The sequence below is a fragment of the Cynocephalus volans genome, chromosome X (genome assembly GCF_027409185.1).
Source record: "Cynocephalus volans isolate mCynVol1 chromosome X, mCynVol1.pri, whole genome shotgun sequence".
NCBI lineage: Eukaryota > Metazoa > Chordata > Mammalia > Dermoptera > Cynocephalidae > Cynocephalus > Cynocephalus volans.
Window position 1 is genome coordinate 53,855,082 of NC_084478.1, and position 19,378 is coordinate 53,874,459.

Here is a 19,378-nt window from a genome sequence, read left to right on the forward strand (position 1 = left end):
CCCCAAAAGCACGGGCAACCAAAGGAAAAATAAACAAATGGGATTATATCAAACTAAAAAGCTTCTGCACAGCAAAAGAAACAATTAAAGGAGTTAAAAGACAACCAACAGAGTGGGAGAAATTATTTGCAAAATATATATCTGACAAAGGATTAATATCCAGAATATATAAGGAACTCAAACAACTGTACAAGAAGAAAACAAGCAACCCGATTAAAAAATGGGCAAAAGAGCTAAGTAGGCATTTCTCTAAGGAAGATATCCAAATGGCCAACAGACATATGAAAAAATGCTCAACATCACTCAGCATCCGGGAAATGCAAATCAAAACCACATTGAGATACCATCTAACCCCAGTTAGGATGGCTAAAATCCAAAAGACTATGAACGATAAATGCTGGCGAGGCTGCAGAGAAAAAGGAACTCTCATACATTGTTGGTGGGACTGCAAAATGGTGCAGCCTCTATGGAAAATGGTATGGAGGTTCCTCAAACAATTGCAGATAGATCTACCATACGACCCAGCTATCCCACTGTTGGGAATATACCCAGAGGAATGGAAATCATCAAGTCGAAGGTATACCTGTTCCCCAATGTTTATCGCAGCACTCTTTACAATAGCCAAGAGTTGGAACCAGCCCAAATGCCCATCATCAGATGAGTGGATACGGAAAATGTGGTACATCTACACAATGGAATACTACTCAGCTATAAAAACGAATGAAATAGTGCCATTTGCAACAACATGGATGGACCTTGAGAGAATTATATTAAGTGAAACAAGTCAGACACAGAAAGAGAAATACCACATGTTCTCACTTATTGGTGGGAGCTAAAAATTAATATATAAATTCACACACACACACACACACACACACACACACACACACACACACAAACCGGGGGGGGGGGGGAGAAGATATAACAACCACAATTATTTGAAGTTGATACGACAAGCAAACAGAAAGGACATTGTTGGGGGGGGGAGAAGGGAGGGAGGTTTTGGTGATGGGGAGCAATAATCAGCCCCAATGTATATCGACAAAATAAAATTTAAAAAAAAAAAAAAAAAAGGTGGTGGTGGCTTGTAATGTCAATCAGGGCATATTTGATTTTGGTGGCTTCTGTGGTGCACAGCGTTGAAAAAACTCATGAGTTGTGGTTGATAGCTCCAATGGTCATTGCCTATTCGTTCTTCTGCCACATTTATATTCTGGTAATGATACATGCACCTTCAGACATTTTAAAAAATATCCTTCCTTTGTTCCATTTAGTCACTGCTCTAATCAGTTCAACTGTAAACCACAATCACTATTAACCATTGCTAGTGCACGTTACCAATAAGATGTTTACTGTTATAGGTGCACTTATAACTTATTAAAGTAGTAATTGAGAGAGTGAAACTCATACGGCCTTATATTTGACCACTTAGCATATTTTGTGTTCATTGAGGGTAAGGAATAAATAAAGAACAAACACTTCTCTTAAATTTATCAAGACTTATTTTTACTTATAAAGCTCCATTAAATAATAAAATTGTGGTCACTTCAAGGGCGGGAACTGTGTTTTTTTTATCTTTATTGAATGGAATTGGATTATTTTAGCAAACATGAAAGTGATTCAAACCATTTACCAAATGTCATTATTTTTATACCACATTTATTAAATGTGCACCATGAGTCAGGCACTGAAATAACACAGAGAAATGAAATATAATTTAGAATCTTTCATTAAACTTGTACTGAATGGCTTCTTTGCACCAAGGTGCTATGAAGGTGCTGAAGATATCATGGTAAATATGACATAGCAACTGAGTGGAGCTGAAGTTGACAAGGTCTGTGCTGGACAGAAAAGGTCTAATGGGGAAAGTCAGATATCCATCCTTGCATCTGGCCTTGAAGGATGGAGAAGATTTTCATAGAGAGTAGCCAAGAGGGCATATCAGGTGGGGAGAAAGTGAGCAAAGGCCTTAGAAGTAGAAGTGAACATGTCAGATTGAGAGGATAGTAAGGGACCTAGACTGGCTGGGAGAATGATGGTGAGCAGTGGGAAATGAATGAAGTTGGAAAAGTAAGGTGAAGTTCAATCACAGAGACCCAAGTGACTGCTTTTATGCCAGTACCATGCTGTTTTGGTTACTATTGCTTTGTAATATAATTTATAGTTGGATAGTGTTATGCCTCCAGCTTTATTTACTTATTTATTGCTCAGGATTTCTTTGGCTATTCAGGGTCTTTTGTTGTTCCATATAAATGTCTGGATTGCTTTTTCTATTTCTGTGAAGAATGTCATGGTATTTTGATGGGAATGGCATTGGATTTATAGATTGCTTTGGGTAGAATGGACATTTTCACAATGTTAATTTTTCCCATCCAAGAACATGATATGTCCCTCCACCTTTTTGTGTCCTCTTTAATTTCTTTCAGTGGTGTTTTGTAGTTTTCAGTGTAGAGATATTCACCTCCTTGGCTAAATTGATTCCTAAGTATTTTATTTTTTTGGACGATTATTGTAAATGGGATTGCTTTCTTGATTTCTTTCTCTGCTAGTTCATTACTGGAGTATTAAAATGCTACTGATTTGTGTGGGTTGATTTTATACCCTGCAACATTACTGGAATTTCTGCCATTTACAGCAACAGGGGTGAGTCTGGAGAAAATTATGTTAAATGAAATAAGCCAGACAAAGAAAGAGAAATACCACACCTTCTCATTTATACCTTTGTGTTATGCCAATATCATCCTGAATGGGGAAAAATTGAAAGCTTTTCCCTTAAGAACAGTAACAAGACAAGGACCCACTCTCACCAATCCTATTCAACATAGTGTTGGAAGTACTAGCCAGAGCAATCAGGGAAGAGAAGGAAATAAAGGGCATCCAGATTGGAAAAGATGAAGTCAAACTGTTCCCGTTTGCAGATGATATGATCCTATATATAGAACAGCCTGAAGACTCCAAAAAAAAAAAAAAAAAAACTTGTAGAGTTAATAAATTATCTCAGCACAGTTGCAGGATACAAATTCAACATGCAAAAATCAGTACCATTTCTATACTCCAACAATGAGCTAGCAGAAAAAGAAGTCAAGAAGCTAGCCCATTTACAACATTCACCCCCCCAAAAAAAAATCTAGGAATAGAGTTAATCAAGGATGTGAAAAATCTCTATAATGAGAACTACAAACCACTGCTGAGAGAACACAATCCCCACCAAAATTCCAATGACATTTTCCTCAGAATGGGAAAAAGCAATCCTAACATTCAATGGAAGAACAAAAGACCACAAATAGTCAAAGCAATCCTAAGCCAAATAAAAAATAAAAAAATAAAGCCAGGCATAACACTACTTGACTTTAAACTATACTACAAAGCCATAGCAACCAAAACAGCATGGTACTGGTATAAAAACAGACAAACAGACAAATGGAATAGAATAGAGAATCCATAAATCAACCCATGCACCTACAGCCATCTGATCTTTGACAAAGGCAGCAAGACTACACACTGGGGAAGAGACTACCTCTTCAGTAAATGATCCTGGGAAAAGTGGGCATTCATATGTAAGAGAATGAAACTAGACCGGTACTTCTCACCAAATACCAAAATCAACTTAAAATGGATTAAAGAACTAAAAATACATCCTGAAACAATAAAACTCCTTAAAGAAGATATAGGGGAAACATTCCAGGAAGTAGGATTGTGTACAGACTTTATGAATACAACCTGAAAAGCACAGGCAACCAAAGGAAAAATAAACAAATGGGATTATATCCAACTAAAAAGCTTTTGCACAGCAGAAGAAACAGTTAACAGAGTGAAAAGACAAAATACAGAGTGGGAGAAAATATTTGCAAAATACACATCTGACAAAGGATTAATATCCAGAATATGTAAGGAACTCAAACAACTTAACAGCAAAAAAAATTTTTTAAAGTAATAAAAAGTAATCCAAAAAATGGGCAAAGGAACTGAATTGGCATTTCTCAAAGGAAGATATATGAATGGCCAACAGACACATCAAAAAATGCTCAAGATCACTCAGCATTTGGGAAATGCAAATCAAAACCACTTTGAGATACTACCTCACCCCAGTTAGGATGGCTAATGTCCAAATGACTGAGAATGACAAACACTGACAAGGCTGTGGAGAAAAAGGAACCCTCCTACACTGTTGGTGAGACTTCAAAATGGTGCAGCCTTTATGGAAAATGGTATGGAGGTTCCTCAAACAATTACAGATAGATCTACCCATATGACCCAGCTATTCCACTGTTGGGTATATACCCAGAGGATTGGAAATCATCATATCGAAGGGATGCCTGTACTCCCATGTTTATTGAAGCGCTATGTACAATAGCCAAGAGTTGCAACCAGCCTAAATGCCCATCAACAGATGAGTGGATAAGGAAAATGTTGTATATCTACACAATGGAATACTACTCTGCATAAAAAAAAGAAATACTACCATTCATAGCAACATGGATGGACTTAGAGAAAATTATATTAAGTGAAATAAGTCAGGCACAGAAAGAGAAATACTGCATGTTCTCACTTACTTGTGGGAGCTAATATAAATAAACAAATAAATATACAAACAAACGGGGAGTAAAAAGAAAGAAAACACAACAATCACAACAGTTCCTTGAACTTGTTAAGACAAATGAACAGATATGATGTTGATGGGGGTAGGTGGAGAAAGGGGGAGAAAGGAGAAATTGTTAAAGGGACACGAAAATCAACTACACTGCATATTGATAAATTAAAACAAAAAAATAAAATTTGATATTGATATTTCTAAAAAAATAACTGGGTGCTAAGAAGGAAAGAAGGAAGGAGGGAAGGAAAAGAAAGAGGAGAGGGGAGGGGAGGAGAAGAGAGGGGAGAGAAGAGAAGAGCAGAGCAGAGCAGAGAAGAGAAGAGAAGAGAAGAGAAGAGAAGAGAAAAAATAGACCACAACAATTTGTTGGACTTTCAGAAGGAGAGAACAAACCTAAGGTTACTAGAGGTGGGGGACAGGGAGGGAGGGGGTTTGGGGAGTAATAGGTTGGGTAAAGGGCATAAAGAAAAATCATAATTTGTAATAAAGGATATGCAAATAATAATAATAATAATAACAACAATAATAATAAAATCACAAAGACCCTAGAGTCAGGCAAATGGGGTCAGACCTCATGAGCCTGTGAAGGAGGAGAAGGATGACATGAGAGTTGCTGAGCAGTTCCAGTGTGGCTCTTGTGAACTTGGTGTGGCTCATGTGTTCTCATTGTTTTCCTTGTAAGCTTTTCCCTGCCTATGTCTTTGGTCTCTGCCCCGTTTCTGTGTTAAAGCCAGAATATGCTTTTTCATTTAGGGGGAGCATTGGTTCATCAGATCTCAATGACCAGGAGGCTGGTCCTGGGACCCCCAAGAGCAGCCGGAGCAATGGGGTTACCCCAGTCACTCAGAGATCACCTGCCCCCAGCACACGAAGCGTGACCTCAGTCAGCTGTAGAGTAAGTACACAAACGTGAAGGGACATCCAGCCTCTGGGAATCAACCTCACCACCACGGCATGACTGGGTTTGAGCTCTCTGTGTCTCGGAGCATGTGATTTATGCTTTTTAATGGTAGAAGCTTCTTTTATCAGGACTGAACCTCCTGCATCCTTAGCTCCTGGTAGGAAACCCAAAGTGGAAAAGGAAGGATCAGGCTCAAAGGTGGTATTTGCATAATGGGGGTTTAATTGGCTATATGGTTTAAATGAACATAAAGAATTTTTAGAAGGCTGTAGTTTTGATGCTCCATGTTACTTCTCAGAGAAGATATTCCTAAGTTCACTGCACTAAAACTTTTCCAAACTGTTAAGTCTGGAAAAGTAGAACCCTGAAATTGTCTTATAGTTTTCTTTCCTGTACATCTGTTAAAATGAGTTGTCAGCACATAATGAAGACTTAAATTGCATTTATATATCTGTATATATAACTATATATATATATATATATATGATAAATTACATTTTTATTGGTTTTCTTTTTTAAGGGAGAAGATGGAGAAAGTATTTGGAGGGAATTGTTTTCCACTAAATATTTTGTTGGAAGTCATTCTTGGAATGAATTAGCATATACTAGATTTACTTTGTTTAAGCAGGAAACTCCATACATATTGCTGGCATCTATATTTAAGAAATCTTTATATACGAACCACAGTTCTTCGACTCAGCCAATATTTAATGAGGGCCTACTATATGCCAGGCCCTGTTCAAGCAAAGATTTGAAGGAAGTGAAAGAATTATCCATGCAGATGTTTGGGGCAAGGTGTTCCTCCAGGCAGAGACAACATTGATATTTGGCAGGTACACGTGGAAAGGCCACTCTACTTAATGGCTGGCCTCCACCTTGCACAGTCAGTGCCCTTGCTCAGCCAGTTTCTAAAATATTTTTAATGCCTCTGGAGGAACACCCAGTGCAAAGACCCTGAGGTGGGAGTATGGCTGGTGTGTTCAAGGAAAAGCAAGGTGGCCATATAGCTGTTGTGAGTGAACAAAGGGAGGAGAAGTAGGCAATGATTTCAGAGAGATCATAGGGCCGAGTAGGGCCTTGAAGACCACTGTATGCTCTGTGGCATTTACTCTGATTAAGAGGGGGGAAGTTGGAGGGTTTTGAGCAAAGCAGTAACATGATGTGCCTTCTGTTTAAGTAGGATCTGGAGGCTGTGCTGAGAAGCAGCTGTAAGCAGCAAGAATGGAAGCCAGGAGACCAGTTAGGAGACCATTGACATACTCCAGGCGAGAGCCTGGGCTTTGGAACAGAGAGATAGCAGTTGGAAGTGCTGAGCAGTCAGATTCTGTACATATTTTTAAGGAAGAGCCAAAAGGCATTCCAACAGATTGAATAATAATAATAGATTTGTTTAAACACTTATAGCCTAAGTTGTACTTGCTGATAAGATAAAAGGCATATTTAAAACGTCATAAATATTTATGCTGAGCTCAGCAAGCAGATTCTGTTCAATAGCCAGAAAAGTGCATAGCTGATGATTATGCTCACTTCTTTGGCTGCCTAACAAGGAATGATATTGAAAATATTTAGCAACTGGTATGTCAGGGACACTGAGCAATCAGAACATACACTGGCACAAGGCTGGGACAGTATTCTGGGGGCCCTTCCGTGCCATGCATCAACCTGGATTGTAGGAAGACCTCAGGCTGTGGATGAGGAGGAGAATGGGGAAGGTGGAGGTGGACTGGGAGCAGTGCTGTTTAGCAACTGATAACAGAAGTATTTAAAAAATTTTCACAGCTAGTGCATCTGTCCCAGTGGGTAGCAGCTGACTGTCAGTTCAATAACCAATAAGTCAATCAAGATTATTCTTAAGACACGGATAATCTTCCCAAGTACTAGTTGAGATTATTAGGTGGAAAATCACCCTTGACATGTGCTAATACCCTCAAAATTAACATCCCCTACATGCATATTCCTTTATTAAATAATACCTGTATCTCCCCCACAGAAATTCCCTGCAGTTCAATTGAGTATATGTACATGTATATAGGCAATTCCCATGTTGATCTCACTCTTGTAGCTGGTCTAAGCTGGTCTTTTCTAAGAGAAGAAGAGAGACAAAGGGAAGTATTTTCTATTGAATAAAAATAAGACAGCACAGTAGTTTATGAAGCACGTTTGCTCTTTAATGATGAAGGGAAGAAAGATATAGAGTTAGATGATGATCAAGTTAACAACTTCTCAGTTTCTCCTATTTATTAGCATTTCTTTGTTTTCATCTTCTTTTCTGCTTTAGCATGTAAGAAGTAAGTTTTTAAAACAGAAAACTTTTAAAGCCTGCAAGTCTCTAACCTATCCTCTGCTATGATGTTAATTTTAGGCTTTATATCCTGAACCTATAGGACACATATTGCATGTTAATGACTATACAATATTAATTGGCTTATTAGTGTGCAATATTAATGATACTCTGAGATCACCTGTAAGAAAATTTGCCATCAACATAACTACTAATACAGAATTTGGTCTTGCTTCGTTAGAGGACTACATGTGTGAACAACTTTTTGAAGAGGTGTTGAAAACTGACCTAAACTAATTTATCCCCTTGAACTCTGTCATACTCTTTTGATAAACCCTAATAGTTTATGGCAATTAGAAGAGTTAGGAGCTATATACCTCCTGCTACAAGTATTATGTGTTGGAGAATAATCAAAGACTAAAAACAGTCTGTATTGAAGCTGAACTGATTAGCATGCTGAGAAAGTGAGAGTCATGTCTCTTCGGAGTGAGTTCATCAAAGTGTCCCTGAATGTCTAAGATGTGGGCCACAAAGAGGCAATTCCTTCCTATAGGACTTTCAAAGGCACTTTGTGATTTTCAAAGGGACAGTTGAAGGGACAATTGAAAAGTCTCTTTTAGGTTTGATCATTATCATACCATGATGTCATTTGCATGGACATTTAACCTCAGCCCAATTCTCAAAAGCTCCAAAATTTGTTTTTAATGCTCAAGCAAGCATGGGGTGATGCAGTTGGCAAGCCCCTATGGGCATGGGCAAAGCTGGGACAGAGTTTTCTTTATCATATGTTTCAATGAAAGCAAGGCTCAGACTGGACTCCACCACATTTACAAGCATATGAGCAAGCAGGTACTCCAAAAAACTAACCATTCCTGTAAGCTGGTGAAGTCCCCACTCTTTACCCTTTTATGATAATGTAAGTGCCATGCATAAAAGTTTTGCTACAACATAGGTATAACCAACCATATTCTGATCAGCCAGCATTCTAGATGGAAAAGGTGTCATGGTCTTCTGTTAAATGGGGGTGGAGGTGGTGAAGGGTTGTTGAGGACAGGGAATGTTGAGAGTGGGGCCAAATATAGGACCAAACAGAGTCCTAAGCCTGAAAGTGTGAAGCTTGCCAGATTCTCACATAGTTCATATAAGCTTGGGAGTACCTGTTTTATCTATCTTGCTATCCATGTATTAGAACACTCACTAATTTTGTAAATGAAACATTATTCAAACACCTTTTGTGCTAATTAACAATCCTCTTGGAATAGATTTTAGATAGCAATTATTGATAGTAAGTTTTAGAGTTATAAGTTTAGAGTTATCCTGATGAGGGTCCTTCAGATGTCACTTAGCTCCTCTTAAAGAGTGATACACATAAATGTTTATACTGAAATATATTTATATGGAAGGACTTTAAAGTAAATTGCAGTCAGTATAATCTTTTTTCATTTTTACTTTGTGGGAAGGAGCGTGGTTTTGAAAATTCCATGTGTTTGACTGCCATTGAAAGCACATCTGAGGGACTCACAAAGAGTCATCACAGAAACACTTCAGGCACACCTTCCATAGCGGTGTGTGGGGCCTCTCTCTCCTCAGGTGCGTATTTACAGCATGCTTACTCTGTTGAAAAAATGACTTAATGAGAAGGAATTGACTGCTCTGTGTGGTGTTAAATGGATGTTTCATGCCTTAGAAAATAATTGTCCATTCTTTAACCTACAGTGGTAGGCCCACTAAGTGAGAACTGCTTGAAGGTGGACCCAGGTGATATTTTGGGCCTCTTGCATTCATGAAAAATCCGTTTATTGAGTGTATACCCTTGCTAGGCATCATTGCCAAGTTTCAGAGTTATACCAGAATATCAATATAGGAATGTAGGATACGTTATATGTGACAGATAAGACCACTTGCTCAGAGTTCAAGGAAGTGGTACTTCAATTGATATGGTGGTCTGAAGTTTCCTTTATCCAGACAAATAAATCATTTTGTCGTTTAAATAAGGAGTTATTTGCAAGCAGCATCAAGGTATTAATAATTACCCCTTTCATTTTTATGGTACATTCAAATATATCATTTTACTTCATTATCACAACAATCCTCTTCAACAGGTATTATTTATGATAAAATTTACTTACCTATGAATAAGGAAACTCTTTAGAGGATTTGTCATGATTATGAAATTTGTATCCTATATGTAGAATTACGATCACGATGAAATCCTCAACATTAAAAAGTTACCTGTTACGGAATTCAATTCACCAATTTGACCTGCATTTTATGTCAAATATGAAAACACAGTGAATTCTCTAAATGTTGAAATCAAAAATGGTTAAGGTTTTATTATTTTCCAAGCTTAAGGGACTATTCTAAGAGTTTTTAAAATCTAGGAGCAAAGCAGAAGCCTTAAGCAGCTTAAAACTTAGCATTTTGTGGTAGAGCATTTAATCTCCTGTAATTAAAGGAGAAATGAACACATATGTGTTAGTAATTCAGTCCAAGGCAGTTTCCAAAATACTATAAAAAATGAAAGCATGTTGACATAAACGGCATGAAGTCACTGATTCTGACTGTTGCTTGCATGATATTACATATGCTTTCTGCCTAAAAAGAATTGGAATAAAGGTGAAACATTTGCAATGAAAAATGAAAACTTCTAACAAAATAAGCTGATTCACATCTTTCTTTTTCTTTTCTTTCCTCCAGACCGGAGTCGATCTGAGTTAGATTTGAGTGAGTCATTTACAGATGACTTGGAAGATACTGTAAGCCTAAGAAGCAAGTCTGTCCCTGGAGCTTTAGACAAAGACTTGGTAAGTTGATGTGGAAGAGTCCAATGATCATAAGAAAAGAGGGCACAATCCTGCTCCAAGCAGCTCTTCTTTTAGGTGAGGACGAGTTGAGAGTAAAGTGAACATATGCAATATATCTTCCTGTTAGTCTTTACAGTCAACATATAAAAGCAACTGAAGGCATAATTTAGAAAAGGTAACCGTAATCAGGTCAATAAGCAAAGATTGTCTCTAAGAACACACCTGCTAGGGATTTCAATTCCTGGCTAAAGGCTCACCACTTAATCTAAACCTAGGAAACCAGGGATCCCAACATTTCCTAAACCAAATATTACTAGACTGTATATTCTACATGAACACTTCTATATCTCATCTTACTCCCAATAAACTGCCTTCTTAATTGCAACTAAATTATGTAAAATTTAATGTGTCAGTGAACTCATTTATAAAATGAGAAGGTTAACTTAGATTATTTTTAAAGTTCTTTCCTGCCCTAATATTCTGGTATTCTGATTTCTGTAATTGCTATAATAAAATTTGAACTTCTTGGAAGAAAGATCTAACACAAATGTTAAATGGTATTAATAGTTTTGCCAAAGAAAACCAGGAAACAGAGTACTAAAACTAAATATTATTTATTATAGTATAAAAAACTGGGAAAATACTTTAAAATCCACTCCGAAAAAGGAGAGTAGGCAATGGGATCAAATGGTTTCAATGCTTACTTGCACCCAACCTTTAAAAAACTGCTAATTGTAATGTTATTAAACTATTCCTGATCTTAGAAAACTATGAAAATCTTGTGAGCTTATCAGTGAGAAAAAGTGAGTAAACTAATATAATAATAAGCAAGTCTTGAAAAAGTACTTCACAAAATAGGAAATTCAGTTGGCCAATGATCACAAAAAGGTGCTCAACTTAGTAATAAGGGAAGTGCAAATTTAAATCATGAAGATTTTAAACATATACTGGATTGACAAAAATGAAAAAAAATCGGACAGTAACAACTGTTTGCTGACAAGGATATGGAGCAAAGGGAGCTTTCATACACTACTGGTTAGACTGTAAATTGTTATAACTACTTCTGGAAGTTTGACATTATCTTAAAAATAATACAAATAAGCTTGTAGAGATGTGCGCCCTGTGACTTGACAATCCCTCTCACTGGTATATACCCAAGTGAATATGCTCTAGTGTGTGTATGTGCAGCAAGATACATATTCAGGAAAATTCATACCAGTGTTGCTCACAAAAAAAAAAAAACAAATCTGGAAATAACCCAAATATTTAGCAACAAGAGATCAAGCGTGTGATATCATCCAATGGAATATTAAATAACAATAGAAATAAACAAACTACAATAACATGCAACAATGTGATGAATTTTAAGGCAATAAAATTGAGCAAAAGCGGCAGACACAAAGGAATATATAACATTTGATTCCATTTACATTAGGTTTAAAAACAGACAAAACAAAATCATATTGTTTACGGATGTATGCTTAGGTAGTAAAACTGTAAACAAAACCAAGGATGTGATTACCACCAGAGTTAAGATATTAATTATTTTGTGGAGGGCAGAAGGGTTTTTGATATGGGCAGGACACACGGGGGCTTCTGCTTGATCACTCTATATTTTTATTATACTGTACATCTGTTTTATGCATGTTTTTATATGTTATATTTTATAATAAGGATTTTTAAAAGAAAAATCACAGAACTATATATATAAAATAATCCCAATTTGTAAAACAATGGTTAAAAGAAATCTGTGTATGTCTACTCAGATTTGTATGTGTCTATTTTTATATGATTTTTTCACATAAACAAGGAGAAAAACATGGAATGTAATATGTACAGCAGGTGATATATATTAGTTTCATTTAAGCTGAAAGAAGGGGTAGGGAGGAGAGGACAAGCAAAAAGAAACGTGTCCATAGTAAAAAACAGAATGCACGATATAATCCATTTATGTATGTACGTGTGTATATGTATTTACAAGTATATACACACAAACACGATACATAACATCGAAATATTGGGATTTGGTCATTAATGTATTAATGGGAAATCTAAGTTTTTTAATCTATATTTGTCTATATTGCTTGAAATTTTTTACTGTAAAAATTTTTACAGGAAAAAGAAAGCTATTTTATCATGAAGGAGAGAAAGAAGTGGTGGAAGAAAAGTAGAATATGGGATTTGGTATGAGAGTTCAGTGTCTAATTTTTCTTTTGGAGAGATTTTTTAGATGTACTCCTATTTCCCCATCTTGGCAGTGTATATGTGAGTGTACATACACACAGAGAGACCCAATATTAAAAAAGAAAAATTAAAAATAAGTTAAGTACATTGGCCAAAGTGAATCACCTTAGAGGTCAAGGAAGTAGGAATTGAATCCAGGTCTACATGATTACAAATTTCACACTCTTTCCGTAAAGCAAGCACCATGAGGAAGCAGAGCCTGCCCTCCACTCCCCACCCCTGCCTACCCTTCTGATGCTGTAATTCAGGTTGACTGGAGGGAAAAAGAGAAAAACCTAGAAATAGTTGATTTCTAGATATTTTTATCTGATCTTCAGGTATTTGTGAAAGAAAGTGATTTTTCAAATGAATAGACTTTCTAGGAAAGAAAGAAAGTAAACCACTGATTTTTTCCCTCCTTTCTTAGGACTCCTTGCAAGACACTGAGGGAGAAGGCATTGACGACTTAGCATCCTCCCAGTTTTCTGCAAACACCCACAGTCTGGCAAGTGGCATGTCAACTGTAAGCAGTTCTCTAGCACAAAGTTTTTCCTCTTGTTAATTTTCTGTGCATTTCCATAGGAGATATGAATGTTTCTGGGAAAATCGGTGACAACAAGTTAAAAGTCGTTGTAGGCTCCTGCTTGCCCTTTGCCCACAGAGTACTTTTCAATCTAATTTTTGTGGACTTTTTCTGAGACTCCTAATTCCTTCCTTCTCTTTCCACAGTCCTTGCCCACGTTTTGAAATGTCTTCAACTCCTAGTTCATGTCTAGTCAACTCAAGCCTATAAGTTATTTCAATTATCTGCTGACAGATTTTCCTAACACTGTTCTATCAACTCCCCAATCGTCCTCTGCACTGCTGCCAGTAATTTTCCTAAAACACACACCCAATCAGGTTTCTCTCTTACTCAAAACACATTCATAGCTTCCCACTGCCCATAGAATAAATCCCTTTATGACTTTAGTGTTCAAGGCCTTCCTTGAGATGAAGGCTTTAGGGTCTCCTGTGTCCTTGTATCTATCTGTGTGCCTGTAAGTCTTTTTCTTTGCTTCTCTGATTTCTGTTGTTCTAATACCCTTCTTCTTTTGATCTTTGGACAACTTTCTTAAAGAATTCTCAAGCAGGCTCTGACAGGAAGTGGACCTACCTAAATGTGCCTGATGCTGACTCAGACACTGTGAGTTTTCAACCTTCCCTTTTTCTTCTTTCCAACCATACCTTACATATTTAGTGATTTGGGAAATATGATTAGGTGGGTGATTCTTTCAGCATTTTTCTTTTTCTGGCTTATGCACAATTAACCAAAGTTTCTCTTTTAAAAGTTCAATGAGGTTATCAGAACCCAAGTATTCTAATTCATTAAACATTAGAATCTTAGTGCCAGTCAAAAGACACATGGTCCAAAACGATTTACCATTAACAAGACCTTTGGAGTAAACATCTCTATTTTAAATCACAGCCTTGGCTTGGTTGAGAGCATAAAATTTAATTAGTAGTAAAATTGCCATAACTGCCTTAATTTCTCTCAAGCCTCAGCATTTGTGGATTCTTAAATTTCCTTCTACCCCTAGGGGTCCCCTGCTTACAGAGGACCCTCTGAAAATGTGGCTGAAGAAGGCATGTGGTGTACACACAAGTCAGTGATAAAAGAGGGTAATGAGGTATGGTGGGGTGGTCCTCAGACCAGAAACCTGCAGATAGTGCTTTATGTCTTGGCACTGCCAATAATTATTGTGAGCTAGAGTTTTCTTATGTGTAACATGAGGGGGTTGGGGCTTATTCTTGAAGCCCTTGATATTCAAAGCATGGTTCTTGGACCAGTAACATTGTATCATCTGGGACAGAGACTCCAAAACTTTCTCAGTTCAGTTCACATAGCCCCTAATGTCTCAGTAATTCTTTCATGGCGCTCCTAGGTCAAAAGTAACACCTGACTAGTCCATTTATCACGTAGTTAGATCCAAACAATTCAATAAGCACTTGCATCCTAACAACTTAGTAGCCATTTGAAAAATAATACAGGTAAATTGAAAGAACAACAGTATTTTTGTTTCATTCTTAAATAGCCCCTATTACTTACTAGTAGGATATGTTGAGCAGTACACAATTTCTCAAATCTTAGAATTGATTGGACATCATCATTTTCATTTCCCATTGGACGGGAAAGTCTAAGCTCCCTTTGTACTCACCGTAGTCCTTGCTTCCCAGTGATTCACAGAAGAGGGGTTTTGATACTTTATTTTTTATCTATTTTTATTTATTTATTTATTTATTTATTTATTGGCGACTGGGATCTGAACCTGTGACCTCAGTGTTATGAGCTAACTGGCTAGCCCCTTTGCTTCTTCTTCTTCTTTTTTTTTTTTTTTTTTTTTAGAAGAGGGGTTTTGAAACTACTGAGTCATTCATGAAAGCCTTCCAGGTGGTCTTTTTTGACAGTTGTGTTACTAAGATACAGAGTTTTCGCTTCTAGCACTAAAGGATAATTTCGTTATATTTAATTTAAAATATCTTATGTCATTAGTGTCTTGTCAAAAATCTCATTCATTCTGGTAGATTTGGGCTGTTTTTATTTTTAATTATTATATTGATTGGTTGATGTGTGCTTTTATTGTTTAGCATTATATTTTGTGGGCTGCTATTTTACAGAGATTTACAAAGCCGTGGTCTTACACTACCTGTGTGGCCACACAGCTGCTCAGTCGGGGAGAGGGGAATCATGGCGGCTGTGGGTATATGATGTTCCTTTGGCATGTCCTGTTAAAGCTGCAGCTGTGGCTCCCCAGAGACTGATGGAATGTTCCCTGCGGGTGTCAGAGAAAGGAGCTTTGTGGCTCCTGCTAGCAGCGAATATGAGATGAGCTTTTCTTTGTCCTGATTAATGTATTCTAGACCTTGAAGTAGACTGAATTTGAAAAAAGAGAAAGCTCCTTATATATTCTGGATATTAATCCTTTGTCAGATGTATATTTTGCAAATATTTTCTCCCACTCTGTTGGTTGTCTTTTAACTCTTTTAATTGTTTCTTTTGCTGTGCAGAAGCTTTTTAGTTTGATATAATCCCATTTGTTTATTTTTCCTTTGGTTGCCCGTGCTTTTGGGGTCGTATTCATGAAGTCTATGCCCAGTCCTATTTCCTGAAGTGTTTCCCCTATGTTTTCTTTAAGAAGTTTTATTGTCTCAGGGTGTATATTTAAATCCTTAATCCATTTTGAGTTGATTTTAGTATACGGTGAGAGGTATGGATCTAGTTTCATTCTCCTGCATATCGATATCCAGTTATCCCAACACCACTTGCTGAAGAGGCAGTCCCTTCCCCAGTGAATATATAAGGAACTCAAACAACTTTACAAGAAGAAAACAAGCAACCCAATTAAAAAATGGGCAAAAGAGCTAAGTAGGCATTTCTCTAAGGAAGATATCCAAATGGCCAACAGACATATGAAAAAATGCTCAACATCACTCAGCATCCGGGAAATGCAAATCAAAACCACATTGAGATACCATCTAACCCCAGTTAGGATGGCTAAAATCCAAAAGAGTATGAACGATAAATGCTGGCGAGGCTGCGGAGAAAAAGGAACTCTCATACATTGTTGGTGGGACTGCAAAATGGTGCAGCCTCTATGGAAAATGGTATGGAGGTTCCTTAAACAATTGCAAATAGATCTACCATACGACCCAGCCATCCCACTGTTGGGAATATACCCAGAGGAATGGAAATCATCAAGTCGAAGGTATACCTGTTCCCCAATGTTCATCGCAGCACTCTTTACAATAGCCAAGAGTTGGAACCAGCCCAAATGCCCATCATCAGATGAGTGGATACGGAAAATGTGGTACATCTACACAATGGAATACTACTCAGCTATAAAAACGAATGAAATACTGCCATTTGCAACAACATGGATGGACGTTGAGAGAATTATATTAAGTGAAACAAGTCAGGCACAGAAAGAGAAATACCACATGTTCTCACTTATTGGTGGGAGCTAAAAATTAATATATAAATTCACACACACACATACACACATACACACACAAACCGGGGGGGGGGGGAAGAAGATATAACAACCACAATTATTTGAAGTTGATACAACAAACAAACAGAAAGGACATGGTTGGGGGGGAGGAGGGGAGGGAGAAGGGAGGGAGGTTTTGGTAATGGGGAGCATTAATCAGCTACAATGTATATCGACAAAATAAAATTTAAAAAAATAAAAAGAAAAAAAAAAAGAGAAAGCTTCAGGGATGGGGAGGGGAGGTGGGATTGGAAATGTCTCAGTGACCCTGTATTCATTAGAAGTGACTTAACAAAAGATATTCACTAATCCAAAAAGTCAGTGCTTCCCCTCTCAGCAAGTCTCCTGCCTTCCTTACTAATGGTATTAGATCTGTTGTCTTTCCTCAGGCTGGGATTTTATATACCAGCAAAATGAGCAAAACAAGTGACTTTTGCTTTCTTTCATCACCCTAGACTTCTGTGTTCATTATAAAGAACAGGAATAGTAACTGAATAAAGGGGTGGATTCTATGAAGAGATCACTGGAATAACACTGGACACCTTCCTTTTTTTAAATCTTGTTTATTCCAGACCAGCCTTAACAGCATGATGAGTGTTTACAGTGAAACAGGAGACTATGGCAACGTGAAGGTCAGTGGTGAAATCCTTCTCCACATCAGCTACTGCTACAAAACCGGCGGGCTCTACATTTTTGTCAAGAATTGCAGAAATCTGGCCATAGGAGATGAAAAGAAACAGAGGACAGATGCGTAAGCACATGACATGTCCCTCAGACTATTTCAATCGCTGCCTTCTTTGTACGTGTGTTTCTCTTTCAGAAGAGTCTTTAGCATTCCTCTTGATTCAGAGCCTTTTCAGAGAATTGATTTTCACTTTCCTCCTACATCACACTTCTAAATACTCTCTGACTGCATGAATAATGGTTGTGTCATTGGTTACCTGATTTTTAAAAGGCCATTACTCAACATGATTCAGGACTGTCGTGTTTATAGTTTACACAGAGGCAGCTTTTTGAGGTAGAAGCTGACATGCTGGCACACCCAGGATGTACAAAGCTATCTTGTTAATTTTTGTTCTGGGAAATCTTCCAGAGAAAATTACCAAGCTGTTACTCAACTGAACAAGTCAAAGAGGCAATTATGAGTCACTCAGGATTCTAGGGATCACCCTGGGAGGGCAGGCATGGATTGTGGCATTTTGGAGGGGAGCTAAGTATAAAGACGTGTCAGGGCTCCCCAAGACCACCACCAGGTTCAGTGATTCACCAGGAGGACTCATAGGTCCCTACATGTAGTCGGCATGGGGAAAGGCACATCGGGTGAGTCCTAAAGAAAGCAGGCTCAAGCTTCCAAAGGTCCTCTCCCAGTAGAGTCACACAGGATATATTCAATTCCTCCAGCAATGAGTTGTGACAACACTTATAAAATGTCATCTACCAGGGAAACTCGTTAGAGACTCAGCTGGTCACATATCAAATTTCCAGTTTACCAGAAGGAAAGCACATGTTCAGCATAGCCATGTTGTTTGTACAACTGGTTTAGACACAGTGAGCCACTCTTATCTGTTCTGGAATCAGTGGGAACCCTCCCAAAATATAAGTTCCCAGACACCACCGAAGGGTCAACTTTGCAAGCAGGCATTTCTAATAGCAGTCAGAGGCCTGCTATGTGAACCCTTTCCCACACAACAGATGACCTATGTCCAATAAACAACCCAGTGGAAGTGGGTTTAAGATAGACAAATGAATGGATTCCTACTACAGATTAGTCCATCTGCCTCCTCAACTAAATTTAGAGGGCTACAAGAACAATATAATTATTCTGAGTAGCGTGTAAAAGGGTCATCTAAAACCCCAACAGATGTGCTTCAGAACTCTGGTAGCATCTTGTACATTTCAAACGTATATATCTTGTACATTTCTGCTCTACTGTGATGCCCCGGCTTCCAGAGGCTCCTGAGAGAGTTCAAGGCAAGGTGTTGGGTAGAACTGCTATCATGACATCATGATGTTATTTTCTATTTTTTCTTTTTCATGATTTTCTTTCATTCACCCATTACCATAACCCCGCTTTCTGACATCAGAAGGCAGGACTAGGAATAGACAGGAGTATAACCAGAGAAAAGATTGTGAGACCATTGATAATGATAACAGATTACATTTATTGAGTAATACAATATGTCAACACCTTGTATGTGTCAACTAATTTAATCCCCACAATGCCATGAGTTAAATACTGTTATTATCTCAGTTTTACAGATAAGGAAACTGAGGCACAGAGAGGTTAAGTAGATTCTTGAGGTCACCAGAACCAGTGAGGCATGGTGTGATTCAAAACAAGTTGGCTTGATCAAGAGCCCACACTCTCTTTACCACTACACTTTACTTCTCTCTTGTGAAAGGCCCACAGTTATATTTTAAAGTATCTGTTATATAGACTACATTCTCTTTGGTCCTGTCTCTTATGCTTACTGGCCTCATTTATTCACTGAAGTCCCTGAGCATTTCTTGTAAAGTAGATGTTTCCAAATAATTACTTTTTCACCT

The 19,378-nt window shown here is 37.7% G+C and overlaps 1 protein-coding gene across 1 annotated transcript in view; it reads left to right on the forward strand.

Annotated features, from left to right (window-relative positions):
• The window catches only part of SYTL5 (synaptotagmin like 5), a 109,754-nt gene that overhangs the window by 71,680 nt on the left and 18,696 nt on the right, over nt 1-19,378 (forward strand). Inside the window, exons 6-11 of the mRNA XM_063083358.1 lie at nt 5,348-5,489; nt 9,237-9,366; nt 10,474-10,580; nt 13,231-13,326; nt 13,921-13,986; nt 17,404-17,582. Of these exons, the coding sequence (XP_062939428.1) occupies nt 5,348-5,489; nt 9,237-9,366; nt 10,474-10,580; nt 13,231-13,326; nt 13,921-13,986; nt 17,404-17,582 (720 nt within the window). The remainder of the gene's footprint in view (nt 1-5,347; nt 5,490-9,236; nt 9,367-10,473; nt 10,581-13,230; nt 13,327-13,920; nt 13,987-17,403; nt 17,583-19,378) is intronic.